Raw genomic sequence first — 17,264 nt, forward strand, 5'->3', positions numbered from 1 at the left:
TTATTTCATGCAAGGAAAAAGAATCAAAACGTTGGGGTGATGATGGTTCTGTCATCCTACTGACACAGTCTGAGACTTGGCCTCTGTAAAGCACAGTGGTTGAAAGAACAGCTGCTAGAGGCAGACTACCTGGATCTGAACCCTGGCTTCCCCATCTAGTAGCTGTGTGAACTGGGCACGTTGCTTAACTTTTCTGAGCCTTGATTCCTCATCTGCAAAATGGAGATAACAATAACCTTGGCTTCATCAGATTGCTGTAAAGGTGAAATGAGTATATGTATATAAACTTATCCCTAACTTAGATCAGTGCCTGGCTCATAGTAAGAGCCCGGTGAATGGGAGCGTCCATGGCAATGATGATGAAGCTGTGTGGTGCTGATGGTGGTGATGATGACGATGATGGTGATGGTGATGATGATGAACAGGATAGTTGTGGTGGCGGTGACGGTAGTGATGATGGTCATGATGGTACCTCCCCAAGCATAATCATCCCCTTTACTCAGCATTTCTTCCCAGGAACCCAAACCACTTCACACATACACGCACACACATGCAAGCAATGTCTCATCAAAGCTAATGTTTTAATTATAGATGACGGTCAGGCATTGGCTATGAACTTAAGAAGCATCATCTTGGGGCCCCACTGACTCATTTCATGTCACGAGAAGAATCCCTGCATCACCGAATGACTCACCTTCTCTCCCTCTCCTTACATGGGAAGAACATGGTGGTGCAAGAATAAATGGCTTTATTTTGTTAGACAGCTTTGAACTTGTTGGATGAAAGGAGCTGTTTAAGTACAAAGGAAGAGGTGACGGTGTTTGGGCCAGGTGCTAAATTAGGACTGATCAAGATTGCTCTTTCTTATTGGGACCTACTCTTGGGTAGGTACCTTAGGGATGCATCACCTGTACCCAGACACCTTTACGCTTGGGAAAAAGAGCAGAGGCACAGTGGAAGGGAAGGGAGGAAAGGGTAGACAGCCTCTGACCTTCCAGAGCTTCCTATGATGGAAGAGCTTCCTCTTAAGCAAATCAGTCCTGTCTACACAGACGGTGGCCAACAGGTAGGATTCTGGGCTTGAGAGCAGCTGGAGGTACAGCAACCGAGGCCTGGCTTAAGCTCTCTCCACCCCTGGGACTTGGGACTGTTGTCACTCCCGCATCAGGACGGGCTGGACTCAACAACCATCAGCTGGACTTTGTAAATTTCTCAGCAAGCTACTCTGATTCAGAGAGTTCACGGAGTAGAGAAGGAAGACAAGAACGAGCTGCTGGAGTCAGTGTGTTAGCTCCACTTATAGTTTCACTGATTAATAAGACCTAGAAAGAAGGGAGTCATCGAATTTGGAGGCTAGAAGACCCCTACAACCATCTTATCCAGCTCCATCAGCTGCCTGAGCGACCTTCTCAACGTCCCCACCAGGTGGTTATAAAGGCCCTCCTTGAATGCCTCCAGTGATGGGGAACTCACTGCTTGGTCAGCTCTAATGCTGGGTTCTGAAGACCTGCTCTTCTCATCCGTGGCTGCCTAAACATGGAGCTTCTGGTTCACGTGGCTGTTGGCTGCAAGTTCCAAGCTGGGCGGCTGCTGAAGGACTTGCCAGAGGAGCCTGTGGGGGAGCTTGGGGTGGATGAGTTTGATTGACCTTTTCTAGACTGATGGTGTCACCGGCTCAGCAATTTAACACGTTCAGCACTATCTCAATGGGATAAAGAGTTCCTCACCCATGAGATCAGGAGAGTGAGGCCCATCCCTTCTGCAGTGGGTCTGGCCAGTCGGGATCTTACTTCACAAATAAACCCCCCTTACACGGTGATTCTTCAACTTGAGCGTGCATGGAATCACCTGGAAGCCTCGATGAAACAGACTGCTTATTCAGAAAGTCTGGGGTGGGGCCCAAGAATCTGCATTTCCAGCATGTTCCCAGGGGATGTTGGTACTACTGGATGGAGGACCACACTTTTAGAACAACCACCCTAAACCTTCTCGTGTTTAATTTTTTGCCCCTTCAAAGCTTTCAAAGTATGGGCTTCGGATCTACTTCAGAGAAACTGGGGTTCGAGCCTTGATTCAGCCACCAGCTGAAAATAGTAACAGCCGCTCCCTCTCTGCAGGGTTTTTGTGGGACCCCGTGTCACCGTGTCTATAAAGCCCCGACACAGGGCCTTGCGATGGCTTCATCCAGATTAAAGGGGGACTTTATTTAGTCTGAACGAGTCTGTATTTTAAAAGCTCTGTGAATCTGGCTTAAACAGGCTTGGTCAGGTCCAGAGCTGGGTATCCCTCATCTGTGCCATCTTGCTGCAGTTCCACTTTTAACCACGGTCCTCACTGGCTTTGCCATCTTCCAGAACCACTCTGGTGAGTGAGCCACAGCCCCTGCTTCTACAGGAACGGTTGCATCACGGTCTGGATGGAGAAACAGACCAGCAGGCACTGGACTCCTTATGCTGCAGAAGTAAAGTTTATTAGCGAAATAAAAGCGAGGTTACCCTCCCCATCTCAGAGAGATCAGGAGGCAGCAGAAGAGAGAAAATGGAGCAGTCAGGACATCCTGAAGAGAGGAAGCACAAATCCAGGGGCCAGGGCTGAGCTACCGGGCTGGAAAGCCCGTCAACAGAGAAGCACTGCCTGGCTTCAGTCTCCCCCAGGCTGGCTGGGGAAGAAAGGCCTCCGATGGCAGGACTGGGGGTTGGAGCCAAGGGACTACAGACATCTCCCATTTTCTGGCATCTCTGGCTGAGGAGTAATTCAGCATCGAGGCTCTGAGCAAGGCCCACAGGAGGCCCGAGAAGGCCCGAAAAGGCAGGGAGAGCAGTGGGTACAGGCTGCAGGGGCCGCACAGGTGCTGGAGGCTAGGGTCGCGCACATGTTGCAGGGGAGCCTGCAGAAGAAAAAAAGGTGCTTAAATATTGGCATGAGAAGTGTATGAAAATCCAAAATAAATAGGCACTTTAGAATTGGAAGAGAAAAGGGGGCTTAGACGGTACAGGTCCCTCTAGGCCTAGAGAGGGGAGTGACTTGCCCGGAATTCACAGTGAGGCTGCGGCCAGAGCTCAGAGCGCCTGTGTGCAAAGCCGGTGGCCGGCCACTCTCTTCATTTAAACACAGCCCCTGGTCCTCTTCCTTATTTCTCACAGGGGTGTACTATCTGTCCTACCTTTGTCACAGCGTTACTGAGGAACTAAAATGAGAGAATAGATACCACCGCCCCATGCAATATTTTTAAAAGCTCCTGGAATATTCCAGAGAGAATTTAGCAAAACCTAAACGCACAGAGCCCTCAGTATTTTAGCCCCTGTGGGAGTGACTAGCACCTGGGAGCATAACATGGGCCACACAATGGACGGCATGAGCTGCAGAGGCCCTGCACACCCTCCTCCACGTCCAGGCAGCCCACCAGGCTTGCTGGGTAGCAAGTTTGTCCCCAAAGGTGGGGTCTGCAATGGCACGCCTCCTTTTGAGTCATTCCTAATAAGACGTCTCTGCTTTTACACACGATATTGACACAAACAACATCAGGCTACATACGTACAGTCCTCAGTCTCCAGAAAGTTCCAACATGTGGCGATCTCACCCTCCAGCCAGGCCTTGACGTCCAGTAGCACCTGGTACTCCCGGCTCTGCCGCTCCAGGTCAGCCCGGATCTCCGACAGCTGAGCCTTCACATCGCTGATGAGGCACTGCCTCTGGGCCAGCTCAGTGCCGAAGCGGGCCCCGGATTCACACAGCCAGTTCTGCAGACCAAAGAAAGAGGGAAAGAGGTTAACAGTCATCGACCCTGTCCTCAGTCTCTTCAGAAAGGCTATGACACCCCAAGCCATTGCCAGGCCCCAAGAAAAATCCAGTCCTCAGCTGTGACAACTAGCAACGCTCTGTGACTCTTCCTCGTAGACCTTAGGAGACGTTTGCAGAACCTCCCTCACCACATGAATGTTCTTGCGTCCCCATCTACGAGAGTGTTCTTGCAAAGGTGAGGAATCAGGTTAAAGCTGGGTCCCTGGTCTGTATCTAAGTGACGCATGTACCGAACCTGGGAATTGCCCATGGGAAGCGGGAGCCCAGCTGAGTCTTCCATGCCCACAAAGGAACTCACCAGCGTGAGCTGAGCCTGCAGCTCTACCTCCAGGGCCTCGTACGGGCACCGCATCTCCTCCAGCACCCCGCCCAGGTCCACAGCGGGCACCACGTCCAGCTCAGTCCGGAGCTGGTCCCCCAGCTGACACTTCAGAGCGTGGACTCCCTGTGGACATAGGAGGATGTCCCATACATGGGGCCCCCACTGCCCTCTACTCAAAGCCTCACCTCCCACTTCCCATCCCCTCCAGCGATTTCCCTGCCCTCCTCTGAGGATGAGGTGCTGCCTGCGTCAGCATAGCAGCTTCCAGAGCCTTTCAGTGGGCGAGGTCCCACGGAAAGCCAGAGCTCCCCTTCAAGGCTTAACAGCGAGGCACGAGCTTCCACCCAAGCAGGAGGAAGAGCCTCACTGCTTCCTCCGAAGGAGCCTGAGTTCACCCCCAGGACGTCTCCACGTGTCACACAAAGGGCCCCGCACCTGCTCGTGGTTCTTCTTGAGGCAACGCAGCTCCTCCTTCAGGGACTCCAGCTGGGCCCCCAGGTCGGCCTTGGCGAGTGTGAGGTCGTCCAGTGCCCTGTGCAGCCCACAGACGTCGGCCCCCTCCCCAGCTGGCAGAGCAAGTGCTCCGTCTGGTACCTTCACCAGGGCAGGCACAGGAGTTGGGGTTAGAGAGCAGAGGGGCCCCAGGACACAACCTACAGCATGCCTTGCTGGCCTTCCCTCTGCCCTCCAGTTGTGAGTTGGCATTTCCTGTGTCGTACACTCACAGAAACAGCAGGGTGATCCCCACTCATTCAATACTAAGCACCTAAGACAACCAGGCAGAGTGGCCGGTACTGAGCATACCAGGATGGACCGTGGTCAACGCTGCCCTCATGGGCAGATGGCCAAAGGGGAGGCTACAGAGAAGCCAGGTGTGCCCACTCTAAACCGTCCTCTTCCACACCCCCAGCTGAGATGGACCCTGGATTCTCTCCCAGATTAGAAGCCAAACTGGCAGAATGAGAGAAAGGAAACGGCTTCCTTAACTCTGGAGGAGTGAGGCGTCCACAGTGCCCAGAAAAGAGACAATAAAATATAATGTCCTGGGCTTCCCTGGTGGCGCAGTGGTTGAGAGTCCACCTGCCGATGCAGGGGACACGGGTTCGTGCCCCGGTCCGGGAAGATCCCACATGCCGCGGAGCGGCTGGGCCCGTGAGCCATGGCCGCTGAGCCTGCACGTCCAGGGCCTGTGCTCCGCAACGGAAGAGGCCACAACAGTGACAGGCCCGTGTACCGCAAAAAACAACAACAAGAACAACAAATATATATATATATATAATGTCCTTCCCTGCTCCTACATTGGACCCTCTAGGGAGTATAAACCCTTTGACCTTCACATGCCTCCACTGTAGGCTGTGGACCATGATTTCTGTCATGAATAATTAGTGCTCACAAATTGGTCGAGCTGCAGTGTGGAAACACATCCTTTACCAAGGCAGCGGAGTTTCGCATGAAATGACCTCGGGGTAGGAAATGCGGGGCCAAGTTCTGGTTCTACCGCTCGACGCCGTGCAACTTCTGGCAAGTGCCATTAGGGCTCTGAGCCTCTGCATCCTCACGAAGGAGATGCCATCACTGCCCTGCCCACTTCACCCGGTTCTTCTTACATAGAATCAAGTGGAGGATGCGTTCCAAATCAGGTTGTAAATTATAAAAGTTAAACAACTGCAGGTCGCCAGGGGTGTTTTCTCAAGACCTTGGGCTTAATGCCCTCTGTTGACTCCTGCTGTAACTGTGGGTTTGGGATCTCGGTCGATTACATCTCCTATACCAAGTGCCTCACGAGAGAGAAGTCCAGGTAGACATCTGGCCCCTCCCCCAAGTGTGGTACCCCAACCCACTTGGTCCTATTGTCATCAGCAGTCAGCTTGGCATTGTCTATTTGCACGACCAGCTGCTTGTTCTCAGATTTGACGCACAGGATCTGGGAAAAGAAAGTACACTCAGAGATTTGCTCGTTCCCAGAGCCATCTATGGCCTCAGTCAAAGGAAGCACCATTGGCTGGGTTCAAACTACAACATCCTCTTGGACAACACGAGCTCCCAAACATGTGAGCTATGCTGGTGTGGTACAGGAGGGGCACATGCAAGAGAATGCGTGGCAAAAGGTGAAGGTATAGAGCCCAAAGAAGCAAGAGATGGAAGGTAGTAGCAAACTGAACATATAGCAAAGACTTAATTTTATTTTGCTAGATATGATGCTTAACCTGGTATAAACAAGATGTGGAATCTAAGCCACAGAACAATGGGCTGGTTATTACACTTGCAGATAAGGTGGGATCCATTCTTAATAAGTCCCTTTCACTGGTTGGTCAACCTCCTCAAAGGTCTTCCCTGAATCTAGCCATAGCTCCATGGCCCTTAGTCCTTTTTTTTTTTTTTTTTTTTTTTTGCGGTACACGGGCCTCTCACTGTTGTGATCTCTCCCGTTGCGGAGCACAGGCTCCAGATGCGCAGGCTCAGCAGCCATGGCTCACGGGCCCAGCCCCTTCACGGCATGTGGGATCCTCCCGGACCAGGGCACAAACCTGCGTCCCCTGCATCGGCAGGTGGACTCTCAACAACTGCGCCACCAGGGAAACCCAATTTAATTTTGGTTTTTGCCTTAGTCTTTTTTTTTTTTAACATCTTTTTTGGAGTCATGGCCCTTATTCTGATATTCTTTGTCTTTCTGTCTCCAAAACTAAGATGAAGTCTCTTAAGAAGTATTGCATTATAACCAAAGGGGACAGCAGATATACATAAGAGACCAATATTACTGAATGGATATATACTGGCTCATAAAGGACATTAGAACATACTCCCCTGACCCCTTTTGCTGCACCAGAACTTAGGTTACACTGTTTTTTTGCAACTACAATTTAGGAATTGTAAGCACTGAAGCTCAGAAAGCGTAAACTCAGAATCCTGGGGAATCAAATCCTACAACTCATCCTTTTCACATTCACATTCACCTTCACTCAAGAGATTCTCTTCCCACAAGTTTTGGGTTAGCAGATACAAACTATTATATATAGACTGGATAAACAAAACATGATCCTACCGTATAGCACAGGAAACTGTATTCAATATCCTGGGATAAACCATAATGGAAAAGAATATAAAAAAGAATTTGCATGCATATGTATTAGTGATTCACTTTGCTGTTCCGCAGAAATTAACACAACACTGTAAGTCAACTATACTTCAATTAAAAATAATTTTATCTGTGGCTGATTCCACTGCCAATCCAGGCCCTGAACATTTAGTGCAGGGTCAGTCAACTTTTTCTGTACAGGGCCAGATAGTAAATCTTTCAGGCTTTGCAGACCATGAATCTCTGTCATGACTACTCGACTCTGCCGTTGTAGCACGAAAGCGGTCACAGACAATACGTCAGTGAGTGAGCGTGGCTGCGTACCAATACAACTTTAGTCACAAAGTCAAGCAGGAGGCTGAATTTGGCCTAGGGACTGTTGCTTGCCAACCTCTGATCGAGAGCATCGCAAACCTCACTTTCTGCTGCAGCTCCTCGATAGTGCAGAAGTGGCTCTGATAGTCCAGACACATGGTGGCCTCATGGCATTCGCTCGACTCTTGGATCTGGGTCTCCAGCTCCATGTTGTCCCGCTCCAGGTGGCGCACTTTCTCCAGGTAGCTGGCCGGCTGGTCATTCGGGAACTGCATGGTCTCCTTCTCATGGCTGTTAAGGGAGCCTTCACCATAGGTCCTGCAGATTCCGATGTTGCCAGGAATGTGGCAGGTCCCCAGCAAGGGGCAGGCGGCATTGCAGCTGTGGGCAGACAGAGGCTGGGTCAGCCCAGAGGGGTTGTTCCCACTGGGATTCGGTTGGCGTGTGCCAGAGTGGCTGAGAGACATAGGGGGGCATTGTTGACCTCTGCCCCAGGCTAGTCTCTAATGTCAGTGGAGGAGACACAGATGTTTCTTGCTCCAGGAGTGTTGGTGCAGCCCAGGCAGTGGGATGAGCTGATGTAGGAGGAAGTTATGGTGAGCTGAGGATGCACAGGAGGTTCAGAGCCGCTGGGAAGGCTAAGCCACTGAATCTGACAACCCTCTTCCCTCCCGGCCCTTTTAAACCCCATCCCAGGTGGGTGTGGTCTCCATGCTTTGACCTCCCTGCTTGATTCTCTACCTCCTGTTGCGCCATCATCCTGCTACTCAGCTGTTGAGTTTACCATTAGGAGTTCCTTATCTCATTAAAGGAATGTTGAAGAATCTGAGGTGCCTCTTGGCTCTCTGATATCAGGTTGGCTGTGGGTGGGAAGTCAGAAGCTTTTTATTATTTTAAAAGAACAGAAGTCCTTTCAGCCATCAGATGTTTGTGCTTTGACTGGGGTTGGCCTCCTTGTTGATGTGTCCACACAGAAGGCATGACTATTCCTGTTGGTCTTTGGAGCAGCAAGAGAGACAAACTTCTATGACTACAGTGGCATTGACCTGGGTGAAAACTCAACCAGCCTTCCCGACCCAGGGAAGAAATTGATTCTTAGTAGATGTTATAGGCTTCTTGATTAACAAGAAGTTCTGTATTTCTTCTTTCTTCAGTTGTTTGCCTTTTGGTCTCATTTTAAGGGGCAAAAAGACTATGAAGTCCATTCATTCAGCACATCTCCTGGCACATCCTATATGCCAGGCTCATACCTGACACACAGTTGGTTACGTTCCTGTCCATCAGGAAGCACGATAACTTGGGTAGCCATGGGTGTCTTAAATAGTGTCTAAGAAACTCATCAGTATGAGGGTGACTCTGAAGACCATGCCTGATCCAGACCAAAAACAGAGAGCTCAAGAAGCCAATAACAAACAACACTGAACAATAATCTTTTGGAATATCATCTAAGAACTTGACCATGAAACTCAAAAGATTTGTATTATCAGAGTCACTGCAACCCCTCTTCCTGCCTTACTTCCTCGATTCTAAAGTCTGTTATGATAGGAGCACCTATCATGTGTGATAGGAGCACCTATCATGTGTGTTAGGAGCACCTATCATGTGTGTTAGGAGCACCTATCATGTGTGTAGGGGGTTTATCAACCATATTGTCTATATCCTTCCTACACCGTATAAAGTGGGTATTCTTATCTTAATTTTACAAAAATAAATAAATAAGGTTTTGAGGACCAGAGATGTGAAGTCATTTTTCTTGGCTCAAGCCAATTATAAAGTGTCAAAGCCGTTCTCAGTATCTGTTTCCTTCCACTCCAAAGCCTATTCTTATTCAACTTGACTTCCACCCAATCCCCTACCCTAGCCCCCAACAGAACAACTGTGTCATTGCCAGAATTAAGAAGAATTAAAAGGCTCAGAAACTGGGCAAGAAGTTGAAATTAAGAGATAAACAAGGGGCTTCCCTGGTGGCGCAGTGGTCGAGAGTCCGCCTGCCGGTGTAGGGGACACGGGTTCGTGCCCCGGTCCGGGAAGATCCCACATGCTGTGGAGAGGCTGCGCCCATGAGCCATGGCCACTGAGCCTGCACGTCCGGAGCCTGTGCTCCACAACGGGAGAGGCCACAACAGTGAGAGGCCTGCGTACCACAAAAAAAAATACAGTACTGGCCAGATGAAACACATTTCAGGCTGGATGTTGTCCTCAGGCTGCCTGTCCCGTCTCTGGGCTATTTGGCCTCCATTCAATGTTCAGTGTGTTGTTGCTGGGTTTTTTGGGTTTTTTTGCGGTACGCGGGCCTCTCACTCTTGTGGCTTCTCCCGTTGCGGAGCACAGGGCCCGGACGCGCAGGTTCAGCGGCCATGGCTCACGGGTCCAGCTGCTCCGCGGCATGTGGGATCTTCCCGGACCGGGGCACGAACCCGTGTCCCCTGCACCGGCAGGCAGACTCTCAACCACTGCGCCACCAGGGAAGCCCCTGTATTTTTTAAAATTTGTTGAAAAGGTTTAAAAATCAGGAGAACTTAAAACATTTGTTTTAAAAGAACCTAAACATTTAAAAGAAATGCAGCTTCCCAGCTTCCCTTGAATAATGAGAAGATCCAGCAGTACTGAATCTTCATCATATGTGGTAGAAATGGCCCTGAGGAGGCAGCACCACCTTCATTGGACAAGCCATAGCTCCCTGGTTATCCACTGTCCCACAGTAACACCCATGTCACTCACGTATGTTCATGGCCTAGTTCTTGAAAAATATTTGACTTTGCAACCCTTGCCCTGGAGGGCAAGATTCTAAATGGCAGAGAAGCAAGGCTGAATGTCTACCTACAATCATCAGCCCATCAGGTACCCAAGGCCCAGAGGTATCCTGCATCCAGGCAGCCACCAAGCCCTGCCAATTCTGCCTGTACCACACAGCTGGGGGCAGATGCCTCCACTGCCCACATTCAGACCCTCCCCATTGTTTATTACCTAAACCACATCCAAGGCCTCCTGGATGGCTCCTGTGCCCAGCCCTTCCTCCCTCTCTCTACTCAGCCCTTCCTGTTGCCATCTGTGCCATCTTCCTGAAGAGCAGCTTTGAGCTCTCATTGACTTGGTCAAGAAACGTTTACTGAGCATCTACTATGCACCAGATGGAGGGGATAAAAATATTTTTTCTCTGAGTTCCAGTTGTTTACCATCTAGCGAGGAGCTAGGCAGTTAAGCAATTCTATCATTTCCTCCTCAAAAAAAAGTTAAGGCCTCCCAACTGCCTATAAAATAAAGCCCTCCCTCCCCAGCATGGCCTTTGTGGTTCACCGTTGAATGGGGCCCAGCTGATCTTTCCTGTCCTCCTTTCCACCACAGCTCAACACATGAAGCTACATAATCCTTCCAAGTGCCCCAAACATCCACCCTTCCCCAGTATGATCTCCAGTGGCATGTCTGTCTCCCTGGAGATGGAAAAGGCTTGAGAACAGATGCTTTGTCATCATCCGTCTCAGTATCCCCTGGCACACGCTGGCACACGCTGAGCACTTAGAAGGAGTCTGCCAACTTGGAGTGGAGCAGAATGGTCCCAATGGGCCAGGTGTGGGATGGCAGCATGAAGACCTGCCTGACGTCTTTGGATCATCCCGGCTTCCTAATCCCTTATTAATCATGACAGGGCTGTACCTTATGGGAAGATCCAGTTGCTTCCTATAACCTCCTCCAAACCTCTCACACCCCAGGTACTTGCAGTCCTCGCTCTCCAGCAGCCCCCGGTACGTGTTGATCTCAAACTCCAGCCGGGCCTGGACATCCAGCAGCACCCGGTACTCCTGGCTCTGCCGCTCCAGGTCACAGTGGATGTCGGCCAGCTGGACCTCCAAGTTGGTGATCAGGCATTGCATCTGGGCCAGCTGGGAGCTGTAGCGGGCCTCCGTCTCTGCCAGGGTAGATTCCAGAGAGTCTCTCTAAGGCAAAAGGAAAGACAAAATAGCTGTGAGGAGAGGACCTATTTTCCATGACCTTAGAAAGAACCGAGAAACGGCCACTGTGGAAGACGGTATGGAGGTTTCTCAAAAAACTAAAACTAGAAATACCATATGACTCAGCAATTCCACTCCTGAGTATATATATGAAGAAAACAAAAACATTCAGAAGGATATATGCACCCCAGTGTTTATAGCAGCACTATTTACAATAGCCAAGACATGGAAGCTACCTAAGCGTCCATCAACAGATGAGTGTATAAAAAAGATGTGGAGTTTATGTACACAATGCAATATTACTCAGCTATAAAAGAGAATGAAAAAAAAAAGAATGAAATAATGCCATTTGCAGCAACATGGATGGACTTGGAGGGCATTATGCTAAGTGATATAAGTCAGAGAAAGACAAATACTGTATGATATCACTTATATGTGGATTCTAAAAATACAACAAACTAGTGAATAAAACAAAAAAGAAGCAGACTCACAGATATAGAGAGCAAACTAGTGGTTACCAGTGGGGAGAGGGAGAAGGTGAGGGGCAATATAAGGGTAGGGGGAAAAAGGGTTATTAGAGAATTATGTGAAATCACGCATGTGAAACTTCTGAAAATTGTAAAGCGCTATAGAATTTAAAGAATCTTCCATTCAATTTTTTAAAAAAAGAAAGAAAGAAAGAGCCGAGAAGAGCCAAGTCTCTCCTTGGGTTTGGGAATGACCCCTCCCTACCTGAGTCACTGAGGAAACTGAGGCCCAGAAAGGTCAAGTGACTTGTTCAAGGTTAAACAGCTGGGAAGTGACAGGCCAGGGTTTGAACCTACGTTCACGTGACGCTAAATCCCTTATTCCTTCTTCAACCTTACTCAGGCTTCAGGCCTTGGACCTGAGGTTCTCCAGGCTCCCCCGCTACAAGCATCACTGAGATCAGTGGTCTTCAACCCTGGCTGCACTTTAGAGTCATGTGGGAGATGCTAAAAAAACACCCATGCCCAGGCCCCACCTCCAGAGACTCTGATATAATTCATCTGGGGAAGAACCTGGGCATGGAGAGTTTTAAAATCTGCACAGGTGGGGTTGAGAAGCATGGGTTTGGAAGGGCAGGCTAAGCAGAGGACAAGCCTTCTTGGGAACTGTTTGACAGGGGCCACCTAACCCACATCAGATTTGAAACATGGCCCTTTTATCTCTGAGCTGGGTCTTGGGAGAAACCTCCCTGCAGGAGAGGTCAGCCAGGCAAGCAATGGTGGTGGTTAAATCTGGACCTCCTCCCCCTCGCCGTCCCCCTCCTCCCGCCTCTTCCTCTTCCCCCTCCTCCTTCCTGGATGCCTGCCCCTACATTCGGTGCTGCCTGAGCTCCAGAGCTGGGAGACAGGCGCCCACAGGCGCATTCACCAGGCTGTGTTGGGCCTGCACCTCAATCTCCAGCGTGTTGACCGTTTGTCTCAGATCATTGATGTCTGGCTGGTAGCTCTGGAGCTGCTCAGAGCTTGTGGCTACCTGCTGGTTAAGTGCTTCCATCTGCAATGGGGGAGACAGGAGAAGGCTGGGGGTGCCTCTCAGGGATCCTGGGGAGGCCAGCCCCCTGCGAGAGGCCCGCCTGCCTGGTGAACCGTTCCTCCATGTCCCTGTGATTAGTTCTCCACCAGGGCCCCGTACTGACACCACGTCTCTTCCAGAAGCCTGTTCAGGTCCACGGGGGTTGCGGCGTCCACGTCAACGTTAAGGCGGTCCCCAAGCTGGCATCGGAGGGCATCGACTTCCTGAAAAGACACAAGAACACCAGGCAAGTGTGAAGTCATGCGATCCTAGATCATTCCCCCAAGGAGATGTGAGAAGATGGAGCAAAGGATGCTAAAGATCTCTGCCTTAGAGGGGCCCTGTGAGGACTGCAGCCACTCTGCCGCATCCCGAGGGTCTTTCAGCTCCACCTGGACACCCCGTGATGGGAGAGGCTTCCTATAGCTTTGGCAGAAGCCAGGAGCAACATCAGGGTTTGTTTGGTCCATTTGGACTAAAATGGGACAACTGTGCCCTGTCTCCCCAGCCCCCCTCCCAGCCTGCGTTCGTCTGGGAAGGAGCACCGCAGGAGCCTGGCTTTACTTGGTTCAAGGCCCAAGTGAGAGCAGGCACCTCCCAGGCTCCGCTGCCACCGCTGCCAAGAAGAGAAAGCTGCTGCTGAGGCTGCCGATACCAAGCGATAACTCCTCATTAGTGGCCTCCTGGGGCAGTTCCCAGTTCTCTGATCCAGATGGGGTGAGTCAGGTGCCTTCGGGCGCTCATTGAGTATGTGGTAACATTGTTACTTTACACTTCAGCCTGAGGAAACCCAGCCAGGATTCAGAGGCACTTGTGCTTTCAAATCCCAAATTGAGAGATTGAGTGTCAACCCAGGGAAAGAGGTAAAAAACACCAGCGCTCAGGTGGGCTTTACAGCATACAGGTGCCCAGGGTGGAGGGGTTCCCCTCCAAGGACCTACAGGAGATGAGGAAAAATCAGAAAGCAGAGGGTCGACCTGTGGCTTTTGGATTAAGTGTATTATATGCAAACAGAAGAGAGGAAGGGGAACAAGGATGGGGAGAGAAGAAAAGAAGAAAACCACTGCAGTTCACCTCTCCCTTAGACGAGATGGGGGCCACCCCCCACAGTCCAGCCTAGCAGAGACGGACGGGCCATTCCATGTTGGTTCTAGAAAACAGCCCCCTCCAGCCCTAGTGGGCCACTCTACCCCTGTTATGCAGCTCTCATGAGAAAAACAAGTCACCACAAGCCCTTGGCAGTCACGCCAGTCCAGGAAATGCAGAAGGGAAGGTCGTTAGCATTTCCAAGCACCAACCAAAGGACAGGTGTTTAAGACCTGTGACTTCATTGAATTCTCACAGCAGCCTTGTCGATAGAGTTAGCCCCATTTTACAGATGAGAACATAAAGGAAAGGTTACAGAAGGGTTAAATAAATTGGGCAAAGTCACGTATACAATCTGTGGCCGGCCTGGAAATTTCAGCCCATGACTACCCAACCCCAAATCCCACGTTCTTCTCACTGGGCCCCCCAGGACCACCTCAGCTGGACTTCAGGCCTCACCTCCTCGTGGTTCTTCTTGAGACACATCAGCTCCTCCTTCAGGGACTCCACCTGCATCTCCAGGTCGGCCTTGCACAGGGTCAGCTCATCCAGCACCCTGCACAGGCTACTGGTGTCAGCCTCCACCAGCTGCCACATGGCCAGCCCCATCTCGTACCTATGTCAGGACAGGGTCAGCGACTGAGGGCTGAAACTGAGTGCCAACCCCAGGGAAGACCTTGAGCCACTGGCGCTTTTCCTACTGTCTATGAAACTGACAGAAAGCTGCCCCCAGGCATGTGCCGGGAGACAGGGCGCCTCCGTCCCCTGGCCGCACTCACTTGGTCCTGAAGACATCGGCAGCCACCCTGGCATTGTCGACGTGCACGATCATCCTGGCATTCTCTGCCTCGGTGTACAGAACCTGGGGGCCACAGCACACAGAGGGGGTCGGCCCAGGACAAGAAGAAGGAAAAAGAACCCAAGTGAGGAGAACCAGTAGCCCTGCAGCCATCCCTGCCGAAGCCTCTGGAACTCTGAGGGATATTCAGTGAACTGCAAGTCCTCAGAAAACGTGAGGTTTATTTTTCAAGCACCTGGGTCTTCATAAATCTGAATGCCCCATTTTGAATGCAATGAGCAACGTGGGAGGAAAAACTCTGTTAGACATGACAGTTAGAAGGGTCCTTAACGAGCACTCAGGTTTACTGAAAACTCACCACGTACCAAGGGCTGGGCTAAGCACTTTACCTGTATTAACCCATGGAAACGCTTTGACATAAGGACCCTTATTATCCCCATTTTCCCGATGAGGAAACTGAGGCCCAGGGAAGGGACCTCCTAGAGTCACGCAATGAATCCATGACAGAACTGAGACTAGATCCCAGGCCTCTTTCCACGTGAAGGGCTCCGGCTGAGCACTCGAATTAGGAAATAATCCTGCGCCCTAGGGAAGTTTCTTTTCCCTGAACGTAGCTTAAGAAACGAGTGAGATTCAGATCTGGAAGGCCAGCTCTTTGGGTCTCCTTCCCAGGGAGTCTGTTCACCGCTTGCCCTCACCTTCCGCTGGAGCTCCTCGATGGTCTTGAAATAAGACTGCTAGTCAGGACCCAAGGCAGGCACTCGAGACCGGGAGGCGTCTCGAATGCGGCTCTCCAGCTGTGCGTTGTCTCGTTCCAGCTGGCGCACCCTCTCCAGGTAGCTGGCCAGGTGGTTGTTCAGGAACTGCATGGTCTCCTTCTCATCGCCATTGAAGGAACCCTCGAAGTATCGGCTGTAGGAACCCGTGGAGCCGGAGCTTCTGCTGGTCGGGCGGCAGCTGCCGGGCTGGCAGGAGCTGGCTAGTGCGCCTTTGAGAGGCACGTGGCTGGCCGGTAGGGGGTGGGCGCACAGACAGAGGGCACGCACATCCCGGGTTGGCAGACGTAACCCAGGCACAGCTCCAGTCGGCAGCTCGTGCTGCTGGAGCAGACGGAGGGTGACTGGGGGCAGCTCTTGATGGAGGCTGGGGAGCAGTTAGACGTCATGTCGGAGAGGCTGCAGCTGCGTGAAGTGTCAGTGTCTGCCAACCCCATTCTGCTCGGGCCTTTTTATGTACCCTTGGAGTCAGGGGACTTATGCTAGAAGATCACCAGTCCCAGAGGAAGCTGCTCATTCTTTCGTAATTTGGTTTCCAATAAGGAGTTCCTTTCCTCATGAAAGAGGCCAAGCTTCTCATTTGGCTAAGGCAGGACTCTGGGCTCCCGTCATTGATGACCGGGCGAGAGCCTCAGGATACATCTTCAAAGGACCAGCTCCAGGCCCGGGCCCTCATTTCTAGGGTAGGGCTGCCAGGCCTGGCTCTGTGCTGCCAGTGGCGTTGCCCCCTGCGGCCCCACCTGCTCTGTCCCTGAGAGAGGCCACAGTTCTGTGGGGCAGCGACCCCTCCTTTTAAGGAGATCATTCCCTGCGGGAAGAGGAGGCCCGGCCCCTTACGGAGGAAACGTGTGGGTGACGGAAGCTGCACCGATGCTGGCAGTGGTGTGAATCCAGGGAGGAAAGAAAAAGAGCCTCTGAATCTCATGAATGTGCATCATCTTCCTCCCAGGGGAAGGAAATAATATTAGGGAGGAGAGAACAAACTCAGCACAGCCTAAGAATCAGGGGCCTCCTTTCAACTGGATGCTACTGAGAAAGAGAGAGGTAAGGACCCCAGTCTTGGGAAAGGAAGTCAATGCCATGAATATCTCTGTGAGCAGATGCTCTATCTCGACCATCTCTGGATCCTCCCCTTCGTTTCTCACTGCTCCACATACAGAGAGTTCGATTATTGTTGTTGAACAAGCTGGAACTGGCTCTGACCTCGCTTTCTGCAATGGGGGGGCTCACTCTGGGACCCCAGAGACAGGAGCAGAGTGAATCAGCTCCCTTGAGAAGTGACACTGCAGCTCTGGGATGAGCAAAGCCAGGAGACCAGGAGCAAGTGTCTCTGATTCTAGAAGCCACTGGGCACTTCTTAAGAAAGCAGCAGGTGAGACCAGTGGTTTTTAGTCCTGCCTGTAATACTTGTGGGCTCACACACTTCGTGTCTACTATGGGTGTGTTATATAGCCATTTTTTATTTACGCATCTTCTCAATATAATATTGAAGTATAAGTACTTTTCTTCTTTTTCATATATTTCTAGAAGAGTTGGTGAAGGGGCATGGAAGGAAAAATGCTGCCCAGCCCTATTCCCTGAAATGTGTTGCTTAAGAAAA

The 17,264-nt window shown here is 51.1% G+C and overlaps 2 protein-coding genes across 2 annotated transcripts; both read right to left on the minus strand.

The window, feature by feature from the left end:
- Nucleotides 1-568: 568 nt before the first annotated feature.
- Nucleotides 569-9,007, minus strand: LOC137211662 (keratin, type I cuticular Ha8-like). Its single transcript, XM_067714220.1, has 6 exons — nucleotides 7,619-9,007; nucleotides 5,961-6,047; nucleotides 4,559-4,717; nucleotides 4,100-4,246; nucleotides 3,539-3,740; nucleotides 569-2,887 (listed from the first exon to the last, which is right to left on the minus strand). The coding sequence occupies exons 1-6, from the start codon at nucleotides 7,979-7,981 to the stop codon at nucleotides 2,859-2,861; spliced, it is 987 nt and encodes a 328-aa protein (XP_067570321.1). The 5' UTR covers nucleotides 7,982-9,007; the 3' UTR covers nucleotides 569-2,858.
- LOC137211663 (keratin, type I cuticular Ha2-like) lies at nucleotides 8,011-16,053 on the minus strand. The gene is made up of 8 exons (XM_067714221.1): nucleotides 15,935-16,053; nucleotides 15,650-15,893; nucleotides 14,869-14,951; nucleotides 14,549-14,705; nucleotides 13,111-13,227; nucleotides 12,848-12,985; nucleotides 11,211-11,449; nucleotides 8,011-8,089 (listed from the first exon to the last, which is right to left on the minus strand). The coding sequence occupies exons 1-8, from the start codon at nucleotides 16,051-16,053 to the stop codon at nucleotides 8,011-8,013; spliced, it is 1,176 nt and encodes a 391-aa protein (XP_067570322.1).
- Between the last annotated feature and the right edge of the window lie 1,211 nt (nucleotides 16,054-17,264).

The sequence above is a fragment of the Pseudorca crassidens genome, chromosome 19, assembly GCF_039906515.1.
Source record: "Pseudorca crassidens isolate mPseCra1 chromosome 19, mPseCra1.hap1, whole genome shotgun sequence".
NCBI classification, from domain to species: Eukaryota; Metazoa; Chordata; class Mammalia; order Artiodactyla; family Delphinidae; genus Pseudorca; species Pseudorca crassidens.

Excerpts from the sequence above, each read along its gene's own strand:
- LOC137211662 (XM_067714220.1), bottom strand. The coding sequence starts at position 7,981 with ATGTCTCTCAGCCACTCTGGCACACGCCAACCGAATCCCAGTGGGAAC. Across the intron at positions 4,718-5,960 it reads ATGACAATAGGACCAAGTGG|GTACCAGACGGAGCACTTGC; the intron begins GTTGGGGTACCA and ends GCCCTGGTGAAG. Across the intron at positions 3,741-4,099 it reads TGCAGGCTCAGCTCACGCTG|AACTGGCTGTGTGAATCCGG; the intron begins GTGAGTTCCTTT and ends TTTGGTCTGCAG.
- LOC137211663 (XM_067714221.1), bottom strand. The coding sequence starts at position 16,053 with ATGACGTCTAACTGCTCCCCAGCCTCCATCAAGAGCTGCCCCCAGTCA. Across the intron at positions 14,706-14,868 it reads GCCGATGTCTTCAGGACCAA|GTACGAGATGGGGCTGGCCA; the intron begins GTGAGTGCGGCC and ends GTCCTGACATAG. Across the intron at positions 12,986-13,110 it reads GGTGTCAGTACGGGGCCCTG|ATGGAAGCACTTAACCAGCA; the intron begins GTGGAGAACTAA and ends CCCCCATTGCAG.